General features: G+C 41.9%; 1 protein-coding gene across 1 annotated transcript in view; it reads right to left on the bottom strand.

Annotated features, from left to right (window-relative positions):
* The window catches only part of LOC120558182 (filamin-B), a 94147-nt gene that overhangs the window by 16035 nt on the left and 65612 nt on the right, over nt 1-12500 (bottom strand). The window contains 6 exon segments of the mRNA XM_039799118.1: nt 2938-3060; nt 3609-3761; nt 7145-7348; nt 8761-8916; nt 10635-10808; nt 11613-11741. Coding sequence (XP_039655052.1) covers nt 2938-3060; nt 3609-3761; nt 7145-7348; nt 8761-8916; nt 10635-10808; nt 11613-11741 — 939 coding nt within the window.

Below are 12500 nucleotides of genomic sequence, written 5' to 3'. Positions count from 1 at the left end.
AGACCTTAGTGGTCCCCTAATACTGTATCTGGAGTCTCTTTTATATAGACCTTAGTGGTCCCCTAATACTGTATCTGGAGTCTCTTTTATATAGACCTTAGTGGTCCCCTAATACTGTATCTGAAGTCTCTTTTATATAGGCCTTAGTGGTCCCCTAATACTGTATCTGGAGTCTCTTTTATATAGACCTTAGTGGTCCCCTAATACTGTATCTGGAGTCTCTTTTATATAGGCCTTAGTGGTCCCCTAATACTGTATCTGAAGTCTCTTTTATATAGACCCTTAGTGGTCCCCTAATACTGTATTGAAGTCTCTTTATATAGACCTTAGTGGTCCCCTAATACTGTATCTGAAGTCTCTTTTATATAGGCCTTAGTGGTCCCCTAATACTGTATCTGAAGTCTCTTTTATATAGGCCTTAGTGGTCCCCTAATACTGTATCTGAAGTCTCTTTCCCAAAATTCAGCCTTGGTGCAGAATTACAGCCACTAGAGCCAGTCCCACAATGAGCTTTCCTTAGGATGTGCCATTTCTGTGTCTGTAGCTACTGAGGAGGAGAGGGGGGGGGGGGCAAGGTGGAGGGTGGGGGTGTGGTCTTGACCAACTGTCACTTTGCTCGTTTGAAAGCCATGATGTCTCTCTCTCTCTCATGGGTGCGCCAAATTCTCTGGGCGGGCAAAGCAGAGAAAGGGGCGGTAACCTTTCCCCTTATGACCTCATAAGGAGAAGATTCCTGATTGGTCCATCTGAGCTTTCATTTTCTCAAAGACAGAGCAGGATACCCAGGGCTCGGTTTACACCTATCACCATTTCTAGCCACTGGGGGACCATAGGCAGGCTGGGGGGGGAACTCATATTAATGTTAAAAAACCTCATAAAGTGAAATGTTCATGCCATGGGACCTTTAATGAAGCATGTTGTGTTGCAAACCTTGTGCTGCCAGCCCAGCAATTCTTTTTTTTTCTAGGGCTACAACGCACCCTCCACCCTGGCACTGCCCACCGAGCAGTGGGCATCAACAACCCAAACACCCCTCGCTGCCCTTTTCCTCCCCGCCAGAACCAGACCGGAGAGGCCAGAGATGAGGCGCACGTGCCCAGGGGAGAGGCTCTGATCCTGGGCAACGGCAGAGGAATGAGTCCTGCAACCGCTGGACCTTCCAGACCAGCGGAGGGAGCAGTAGGAGCGGGAAGTGTGAGGGAGGAGCTGTTGAGACAAGGCCAGGAGGAACCAGCTCACTGGAGGAAAGAAGAGGATGGAAAGGGGGGGGAGAGCAGGAAGAAGAGGATGGCAAGGGGAGGAGGACACCAGGAAAGGAGGAGGAAGAAGAGAGGAATGATTGGAGAAAGGGACAGAAGGCAGAGAAGGAGAAAATAAGGAGAAGCTGAGGAGGAAAAGGGCGAGACATGATGGAGAAGAGGGAAGAAGAGAAAGTGGATTAGGAAAAAAGAAAGGAAAGAAACAAGAAAAGAGACACAAAAAAAGGGCAGAAATTAAGATTAAGGAAGGAGAAGGATGCAGGGTGAGACAAAGGAAAGGATGGAAGAAGAGGGAAAGAAAGAAAGACAGGAAAAGAAGAGATTAAGAAAGTACAACAACAGGACAAAGCTGACACAGACTACAGCCAGTACAGCAGTAAGAAACGAGACAGGAACCAGAGAAAGGTCAGATCTTCAGACAGGAAACCGTTTCAGAAAAGGAGGAGCAGCTCTGATGACGCAGGATGTTTTCAGTCTCAATGTCCTCTATAACAGTGGTGCTCAAACTTTTTTCAATAATATACCCCCCCCTTTGAAATATTTGTTAGCCACGTACCCCCTGACGAGAGCAAAGCATTTTTGGTAGAAAAAGAGGCTCTAGAAAGAGGTCCATTACAGCTCTGCATCCTTTAGTGTCTGATTCACTTAACAAGCTTGTAACTGAAACACACTTAAAGGTTACTTCAAATGTTTAGAATCCATAACTAAATTAATTTATGAATTATGCATGACTGATATATTTGAGTGGTAGTATTTTGATTAACATTTCAAAAAGCAATCACACGTACCCCCTACAGTACTCCAAAGTACCCCTAGGGGTACACGGACCCCCATTTGAGAAACATTGCTCTATAGGGTAACGACCATGGGCGATTTTAGACCCTTTTTTAGGGGGGCTCAAGCCTCATGTCACCTCAGCACCGCTTTTTTGGTGTTTCAAGTGAGAGTTTGTGAACTTGTCTGTTAGTGACAGAGGACAAACAAGTGTGGTGTGGAGTGTGGTTGTGAAGTTTAACGTTTGTAGTCGTCCCCGGAGAAGAAGAATTTGGTCATTTCATGGTGCAGCTTAGAACCCAAATTGAAACGTAAGCAACTAAATGTGCTGATAGTTAGAACATTGTGTCAAACTGGTCGTTATTACTGCGACTTATGAAGTGTCAGCTTTAGTTAAAAACGTTAGCCGACGTTGTCGTTCAGTAGCTAGCTCAGAGATTATCGGCTAATGAAAGTACCGATTTAGCGCTGTATGCGTGTCACATTCATATTAGGGGCTGAGCCCCCCCTAAAAAGGTCTGATCCTAGAACCACCCCTGACGACCACAGACCAAGGCGAGTTCAGTACCTGCCCACTTTTACCTGTCGGGGTTTCTCATTGACTTATGAAACAACCAAACACCCATTACTGTTCCACACGTTTACAGGTGATGGAACATGTGTGTGTGTGTGTGTGTGTGTGTGTGTGTGTGTGTGTGTGTGTGTGTGTGAGAGTGTGTGTGTGTGTGTGAGAGGGTGTGTGTGTGAGAGGGTGTGTGTGTGAGAGTGTGTGTGTGTGAGAGGGTGTGTGTGTGTGTGAGAGGTGTGTGTGTTGTGAGAGTGTGTGTGTGTGTGTGTGTGTGTGTGTGTGTGTGTGTGTGTGTGTGTGTGTGTGTGTGTGTGTGTGTGTGTGTGTGTACTGTACCTGGTATCTTCAGACTGAGGTCACACACACTGCCCACGCTGGAAACAGACGCTGCCTTCTGTCGTCGGGTGATGCTCTCCCGGATACGACCCTCCCCTGTCACCCGCACTGTGAACGGACTTCCTGTGAAATAAGTACACACACCTTAAATTATTCATCAGAAAAGACATATCCCCTTATGTTTAATTAGACATGTATTGGTTTAGTTTTATTTTTTGTTAAACGTTTAACTGCTGGGAAACTCCTCATGAGTGAGACCGCATCATATGAGGTCATGCTGGCTAGGATAAGGGGCAAAGAGCCTGAGGATCGAGGGTTTTGGGATTACTTTATGGTTCACCTGACTACTAACTAGTAGCCTGATTATGGGACTTTATGCCATCTCTGTTTAACTTTTGTTTGATTGTTTTATTTAACTGATTCCACTGTACTTTCTGTCTGCTTAGCTTGTGCTTTTTTCATCTTTTACACACCATGTGACCAGGATATCATTGGCTGAAATGTTATTTCACTATCTGACCTCTTCATCTTATTAGTCCTCTGTGAACTGTACCCTATGAGCTGTTATTTCATGTCATATTTGCAAATAAAAATTTAAATTACAAAAAACAAATGTTTAACTGCTGGATACAATATGTCTCCTACTTCACGGAAATATCCTCGGTTCTTACCTGGTACGTGTTGTTCTGCGAAGCGGATTGAGACGATGTAGTTTCCTGGTTCAGTAGGACAGTAGGTAACGGCACAAGTCCCGTCCTCCAAGTCCTCGGTCTGGATGTCCACCTTACTGGGACCTTCGATGGACAGAGCCAGGCCGCCATAACCTGGACAAAGACACACAGAGACACACACACAGTGTTATCGCGTTTCCTAATCTTAGCAATTAACTTAGTTCAATGGTAATACAATAGTGTGATGAATCCAATAATTAATGTACTGTATAGATGTCATTGCAAGTTGACGTGTGTTTGGATCGTAATATAGAGCGCAGAAGTCCCGCCCTTCTACTTCCGGTCCGTGGGACCTTAATTCGGAGGAAATATGAACGAGAGTCAATGGAGAGATAATAATTAGTTTTTGATCCCGTTTGAATTGAGCCTTGGATTACACATCTGATGTTCGTCAATTTAAAACTTTATTTTTCAACCGAAGAAAGTCTCAGTTAGCCGTAGGTTTGTCATATGACCACTTAGTCTCCGTTTATTGTTAAACTGTTGAAGTATAAGACTGTGAAAATACGTAATTAGAAAGACTTCACACTTCAATGTCCCATGGTTACTCAAATGAGCAGAGGATCTTGCTTGTTCTTTTGCTTCTAATATTACTAATTAAAGACAAGAACCTTTCCTTAAAAAGCTTAAACCTACATTCTGTAAGAATTTCTCCCATCTAGCGGTGAAATTGTATATGACAACCAACTGAATATTACTTTCTAGTCCCTCCTCCTACGGTGGCCGAACCCAAAATGATCTCTTAGTATCTCCATCGTTTACACGCAGCGGTTATTAATTAATATTAACTTTGGTCTTGTTGCGTTGCCTGTATTATAAAGATGGAGCTATGTCCCTCTTTGGTTAATGTATTATAAAGATGGAGGTATGTCCCTCTTTGGTTAATGTATTATAAAGATGGAGGTATGTCTCTCTTTGGTTAATGTATTATAAAGATGGAGCTATGTCCCTCTTTGGTTAATGTATTATAAAGATGGAGGTATGTCCCTCTTTGGTTAATGTATTATAAAGATGGAGGTATGTCTCTCTTTGGTTAATGTATTATAAAGATGGAGCTATGTCCCTCTTTGGTTAATGTATTATAAAGATGGAGGTATGTCTCTCTTTGGTTAATGTATTATAAAGATGGAGCTATGTCCCTCTTTGGTTAATGTATTATAAAGATGGAGGTATGTCCCTCTTTGGTTAATGTATTATAAAGATGGAGGTATGTCCCTCTTTGGTTAATGTATTATAAAGATGGAGGTATGTCCCTCTTTGGTTAATGTATTATAAAGATGGAGCTATGTCCCTCTTTGGTTAATGTATTATAAAGATGGAGCTATGTCCCTCTTTGGTTAATGTATTATAAAGATGGAGGTATGTCCCTCTTTGGTTAATGTATTATAAAGATGGAGGTATGTCTCTCTTTGGTTAATGTATTATAAAGATGGAGCTATGTCCCTCTTTGGTTAATGTATTATAAAGATGGAGGTATGTCTTTCTTTGGTTAATGTATTATAAAGATGGAGCTATGTCCCTCTTTGGTTAATGTATTATAAAGATGGAGGTATGTCTCTCTTTTGGTTAATGTATTATAAAGATGGAGGTATGTCCCTCTTTGGTTAATGTATTATAAAGATGGAGGTATGTCCCTCTTTGGTTAATGTATTATAAAGATGGAGGTATGTCCCTCTTTGGTTAATGTATTATAAAGATGGAGGTATGTCCCTCTTTGGTTACTGTATTATAAAGATGGAGGTATGTCCCTCTTTGGTTGCATTATAAAGATGGAGCTATGTCCCTCTTTGGTTAATGTATTATAAAGATGGAGGTATGTCCCTCTTTGGTTAATGTATTATAAAGATGGAGGTATGTCTCTCTTTGGTTAATGTATTATAAAGATGGAGCTATGTCCCTCTTTGGTTAATGTATTATAAAGATGGAGGTATGTCCCTCTTTGGTTAATGTATTATAAAGATGGAGGTATGTCCCTCTTTGGTTAATGTATTATAAAGATGGAGGTATGTCCCTCTTTGGTTAATGTATTATAAAGATGGAGGTATGTCCCTCTTTGGTTAATGTATTATAAAGATGGAGGTATGTCCCTCTTTGGTTAATGTATTATAAAGATGGAGGTATGTCCCTCTTTGGTTAATGTATTATAAAGATGGAGGTATGTCTCTCTTTGGTTAATGTATTATAAAGATGGAGCTATGTCCCTCTTTGGTTAATGTATTATAAAGATGGAGGTATGTCCCTCTTTGGTTAATGTATTATAAAGATGGAGGTATGTCCCTCTTTGGTTAATGTATTATAAAGATGGAGGTATGTCCCTCTTTGGTTAATGTATTATAAAGATGGAGGTATGTCTCCCTTTGGTTAATGTATTATAAAGATGGAGGTATGTCCCTCTTTGGTTAATGTATTATAAAGATGGAGGTATGTCCCTCTTTGGTTAATGTATTATAAAGATGGAGGTATGTCTCCCTTTGGTTTAATGTATTATAAAAGATGGAGGTATGTCCCTCTTTGGTTAATGTATTATAAAGATGGAGGTATGTCCCTCTTTGGTTAATGTATTATAAAGATGGAGGTATGTCCCTCTTTGGTTAATGTATTATAAAGATGGAGGTATGTCCCTCTTTGGTTAATGTATTATAAAGATGGAGGTATGTCCCTCTTTGGTTAATGTATTATAAAGATGGAGGTATGTCTCTCTTTGGTTAATGTATTATAAAGATGGAGCTATGTCCCTCTTTGGTTAATGTATTATAAAGATGGAGGTATGTCCCTCTTTGGTTAATGTATTATAAAGATGGAGGTATGTCCCTCTTTGGTTAATGTATTATAAAGATGGAGGTATTCCTCTTTTGGTTAATGTATTATAAAGATGGAGGTATGTCCCTCTTTGGTTAATGTATTATAAAGATGGAGGTATGTCCCTCTTTGGTTAATGTATTATAAAGATGGAGGTATGTCTCCCTTTGGTTAATGTATTATAAAGATGGAGGTATGTCCCTCTTTGGTTAATGTATTATAAAGATGGAGGTATGTCTCTCTTTGGTTAATGTATTATAAAGATGGAGGTATGTCTCCCTTTGGTTAATGTATTATAAAGATGGAGGTATGTCCCTCTTTGGCTAATGTTAGCATGATAACATTTGGTAATTAACACCGAACACAAAGTACAGCTGAGGCTGACTTTGATTATAAGGAATTTGGTCATGAAACAAAATATGGCTCATGGATCATCCAAGTTATTACAATTAACGGGACCTCAATGCCAGATTTCGTGACAATCCCACCAATAGCTGTCGAGACATTTCAGTCTTAACCACAAATGTCTGAGGCATTCATCCTTTGAGAAACATAAATGAATGTACTGTATAGAGGTCATTGCAAGTTGACGTGCGTTTGGATCATAATATTGCTGGCTTGCCGTGACATTTTTTACCATCTTCTGTCGCGTGTACCCTAGATGGAGTCATACTGACCGGCTTCCCGCGTGTCGACCACAAAGCTGGCGTTGTTGAAGGTGGTTCCCTGGACGAGGCCGTCACCGTGAGCTTTGACCTGGCTGGCGTCGCCGATCTCAGACTGGACCACCATGATGGTGATGGGACTGTTGGCAACGTGGCGCCCGTTCTTCAGGATGCTGACCCGGTGTTCACCCACCTCCCGGGGAATGAAGGAGATACCTGGGGTGGGAGGAGGAGGAGGAGGAGGAGGAGGAGGAGGAGGAGAGAGGGAATGCAACGGAGAGATTGTCAATTTGGAGGGAATGAAAGGTGAAAGAGGTAGAGATCGGGGGAGAAGAGAGAAACAGGGGTGGCAGTAGCTCAGTCCGTAGGGAATTGAATTGGGTTGGGAACTGAAAGGTCGCTGGTTCAAGTCCCAGTACGGACCAAAGTACAGAGTGTGGATTGGTAGCTGGAGAGATGCCAGTTCACCTCCTGGGCACTGCCAAGGTGCTCTTGAGCAAGGCACCGTACACCCCCCAACCACTCAGGCCACTGGTCTAGCACTAGCCCACTTACTCTGACATTTCTCCATTTGTGCATGAATAGTTCCTGAGTGTGTGTGTGTGTGTGTGTGTGTGTGTGTGTGTGTGTGTGTGTGTGTGTGTGTGTGTGTGTGTGTGTGTGTGTGTGTGTGTGTGTGTGTGTGTGTGTGTATTTCAGGCCTGTGTGTAGTGATTTCTAACAATAAAAAAAACAGAGTGTAAATTGTAATTTCCCCACTCGGGATCAATAAACAGTATAAATTAGAATTAGAAATTAGAAGGGGGAGGAAGACAGGAGAGGGGGATGAGGAGGAAAGAGGAGGTGAAGAAGATGGAGGAAGAGTATGAGGAGTAGGAAGGAAGGAGGAGCAGCAAGTGACAAATATACGCACAACCGGCACATACAGGTACATACCTTTTGGGGGATAGAAAACAGACGGTCCCATAGAAGTCAATGCAATTTGACGTGTGTTTGGATCATCATTTTGACAAATGTGTGTGGATTTGTTTCTTGTTAAACAGATGGTTTGTTTTATACACACGTCTAATGTTTATTATATAACCTTGCCTGAACCTGAGCACTCACGATACCTTAATAAACTAAGGTTGATCGCCGCTGGTCTTGTCTATAGCCTGGAGTCGGGCCGGTCTATAGCCTGGAGCCAAAGCCCATCTATCAGGATCTATTTTAGGATATGGCAAGAGGACAAATGGAAGACCGGGGGTTTTGGATGCAACAAACTACTCAGCAACCTTTCGGCATAGTAATAGACCTTTCTCACAGCAGACATGTTGACTTGTCATAGTAGGAAAAGCACAGCTGAGATTGATAACCTTAACGATGGCTCAGTTCCATCAAGTGTCCCAGTAAGATATTTCAGTGAGTCAGCATGCACAATACCAGGACCTCTCCTAAGTGGAATGCAGCCATCAGTAATGGTTTAATACCAGGACCTCTCCTAAGTGGAATGCAGCCATCAGTAATGGTTTAATACCAGGGCCTCTCCTAAGTGGAATGCAGCCATCAGTAATGGTTTAATACCAGGGCCTCTCCTAAGTGGAATGCAGCCAACATACTGTTACAAAGTGTGTGTGTGTGTGTGTTACCGATGTGGTTGTTGGCCATCCTCTTCAGCAGGCAGGGCTCGTCACGGGAGGGCGCCATGATGCTGGCGGTCAGCAGGCTCAGGTCCGTCTCATTGATGTCCAGAGAGAAATCTGCCGCAGAGCCCAGCTTGACCTGAGAGCGCCGCTGGTTGTCCTCTGACACACACACACACACACACACACACACACACACACACACACACACACACACACACACACACACACACACACACACACACACACACACACACACACGTTATGAACTTGAAGTGAATGTGAATCTAAAATCCACCTTTTATTTAGGTCTGCAACTAGCTATTATTTTAATCTGAAAATGTTGTATATTTTCTCGATTATTTGTTGTGTCTATAAAATGTCAGAAAAATGGTAAAACATGTGGATCAGTGTTCCCCAAAAAGCCCCTAATAACATCCTCAAATGTCTTATTTTGTCCACAACTCAAAGATATTCAGCTTACTGTCCCAGAGGAGAGAAGACACTAGAACAATATTCACATTTTAGAAGCTGGAATCAGAGAATTTCTGCTTTACTTTTTTCATGAAAAATGACTCAAACAGATTATCAAAATAGTTGGCAATGAATTTAGTAGTTGCCCAAATAATCAATTAGTCTTTGCAGTCTACTTTTATTAAATGTCCCCTCCTCCTGTTGTACAACCTCTTCTTTTTAAATGAAAACACGTTGGGAGGTAAACATGATAATAAAAGGCTGCTTATGAGGGATTTGTTTTCCAGTGCTCTTGTAAAGGCTTTGGATTATTGATCATTCATAATCTGCCTGTTCAATGTGATTGTGATGATGATGATGTATTGATGTGTGTTTGTGTGTGTTTGTAGTATTTGTGTTTCTGTTGTGTGTGTTGTGTGTTGTGTATGTATTGTGTATTTGGTGTGTGTGTGTTATGTGTGTGTTTAGCTGTTATTGTATGTTAGTTGTGTGTTGGTGTGCTGTGTGTGTGTGTTAGTGTGTGTGTTGGTATTATTGGTGGTTTGTTTTCTGGTGTGTTTGTTGTGTTGTAGTGTTATTATTGTTGTGTATTGTTATTATTATTGTTGTTTGTGTGTTGCTGTGTGTTGTGTGTTTTATTATTGTGTGTGTTGCTATTTTTATTGTGTGTGTATTGCTGTGTATTAGTGATGTGTGTGTATTGTTGTGTTGTGTTTTGGTGTTGCGTATTTTATTTTATTTTTGTTTGTTTTATTATTATTGTGTGTTGTTATGTGTGTGTTGTGTATGTATTATGTGTTGTTGTGTGTTTGTGTGTGTGTGTGTTATTGTTGTGTGTGTGTGTGTGTTTATTGTGCGTGTTGTGTGTGTAATGTGTATTGGTTTGTTTGCTGGTTTTTGTTGTTGTTATTGTCTGTGTGTGTGTGCCGCTGGTGTGTGTGTATTTGTGTGTTTGTGTTTGTTATTATTTGGTGGTGTTATTTTGTTGTGTGTGTTTTTTTTTGCTGTGTTTTATTTTTTTTATTTTTTTTTTTTATGGTGTGTATTGCTGTGTGTGTGTGTGTGTGTGTTGCTGTGTGTGCATGTGTGTGTGTGTGCATGTGTGTGTGTGTGTGCCCGTCGCTGGTGTGGGTGTCTGTGTGGTGCTGGTGTGTGTGTGTGTATTGCTGTGTGTGTGTTGCTGTGTGTGTGTGTGTGTGTGTGTGTGTGTGTGTGTGTATTGCTGTGTGTGTGTGTGTGTGTGTGTGTGTGTGTGTGTGTGTGTGTGTGTGTGTGTGTGTGTGTGTGTGTGTGTGTGTGCCGCAGCTGGTGTGTGTGTGTGTGTGTGTGTGTGTGTGTGTGTGTGTGTGTGTGTGTGTGTGTGTGTGTGTGTGTGTGTGTGTGTGTGTGTGTGTGTGTGTTCTGACCAGTGATCCTGGCGGTGAATGGGCTCCCGGCGATGTGCTTGCCGTTGTATTTGACCAGGATGTTGTAGTCTCCGGGCAGAGTGGGCAGGTAGCTGACGCTGCACGTCCCGTCTTTGTTGTCCACACAGCTGATCTCTGCTTTGGACGGACCCTCAATGGCCAAGTCCAGACCCCCTGGACAGACAGACAGACAGACAGACAGACAGACAGATAGTATATTAAACAGGATGTTATCACTTTACTAAAAATAAAACCAGCTTGTTCCACAACGCTGATAGGCTTCTTCTTCTTCTTCCCAATTACAAACTGCTTGAGGACCTTCTTGAAAACGAGATGGTGCATCTAAAAAGGGGTTTATCCTGACCTCCAATTACAATTTTCAAAACTAGTATTTCAAATATTGTCACTACTGTCAACAGATTTCTGTCACTTATCAAGAATAAAATGCTAAACATCGATTGTTTGATTAGCAGTTTTTCTAGGTTATACATCACTGGAAATTGAATCTCGTTGGGTTTCGTACTGGTGTGTTAGAGCGCCTTGTGGCCAGGGTTTAGTCATGTGTCAAATCTCTGAAGTTTGATTGGATGGCTGGCTCCAAAGTGGACGTGGCTACTGAATACAGCACAAAACAGAGCTGAAAAAGAGTTATGGATTTGTAGAAGACTGCTGGCGTCCACCCACACCTTCCTGACTTGTGTTGATAGATCAGGAGAAAGTGGGAGCAAATTAAGACATTAGCACATAATAATTATTGTAATACATTTCTTTTTAAAGTTAAATGCTTTGTCAATACATTAACAGTACAAGGCCATTCATGATCTCTTGAAATTCTACACACAGTTGCTTCAATATAATTGACACCAATTCTGTTGCAGCTCCAAATGTGCAACTTTTCAGCTCAGCTCCTTTTGCAGTCAGTTGACGTTGTTACCAGAATAACGACCAGCTCTGCTCTTCCTCACGTAGCTAACGTACCTTCAGAGGCGTCCTCTGTGAAGACCGTGAACATGGCCGTCTTGTTGGCGATGCCGTAGCTCAGACCAGGACCATCGGCCGTGACGTTGGGACTACTGGCGTTGTTCACATAGAACTGAAGGGGAGACTCTGCAACACACAAACATCAGTAGAAACAAGAAGCATTAAAACTAAAGTAGACGCGTGTGTGTGTGTGTGTGTGTGTGTGTGTGTGTGTGTGTGTGTGTGTGTGTGTGTGTGTGTGTGTGTGTGTGTGTGTGTGTGTGTGTGTGTGTGTGTGTGTGTGTGTGTGTGTGTGTGTTCTTGTTTAACTATATTCGTGGGGTCCAAAAACCAGGAGTCCAGTATACTTGTGGGGTCCCGACAGCTTTGTGGGGCCAAAATGCTGGATCCCCCAAGATTATAGGGCTGTTTGAGGGTTAAGACTTGGTTGTAGGATTAGGGATAGAATTAGGTTATGGTTAGGGTGAGGGTAAGGGTTAAGGTTAGGCATTTAGTTGTGATGGTTAAGGTGAGGGTAAGGGTTAAGGTTAGGCATTTAGTTGTGATGGTTAAGGTTAGGGTAAGGGTTAAGGTTAGGCATTTAGTTGTGATGGTTAAGGTTAGGGTAAGGGTTAAGGTTAGACATTTAGTTGTGATGGTTAAGGTTAGGGTAAGGGTTAAGGTTAGACATTTAGTTGTGATGGTTAAGGTTAGGGTAAGGGTTAAGGTTAGGCATTTAGTTGTGATGGTTATGGTTAGGGTAAGGGTTAAGGTTAGACATTTAGTTGTGATGGTTAAGGTTAGGGTAAGGGTTAAGGTTAGACATTTAGTTGTGATGGTTAAGGTTAGGGTAAGGGTTAAGGTTAGACATTTAGTTGTGATGGTTAAGGTTAGGGTAAGGGTTAA

The sequence above is a fragment of the Perca fluviatilis genome, chromosome 4 (genome assembly GCF_010015445.1).
Source record: "Perca fluviatilis chromosome 4, GENO_Pfluv_1.0, whole genome shotgun sequence".
NCBI lineage: Eukaryota > Metazoa > Chordata > Actinopteri > Perciformes > Percidae > Perca > Perca fluviatilis.
The sequence above is the reverse complement of the archived record's forward strand: the minus strand, read 5'-3'. Positions and strand labels throughout refer to the sequence as shown.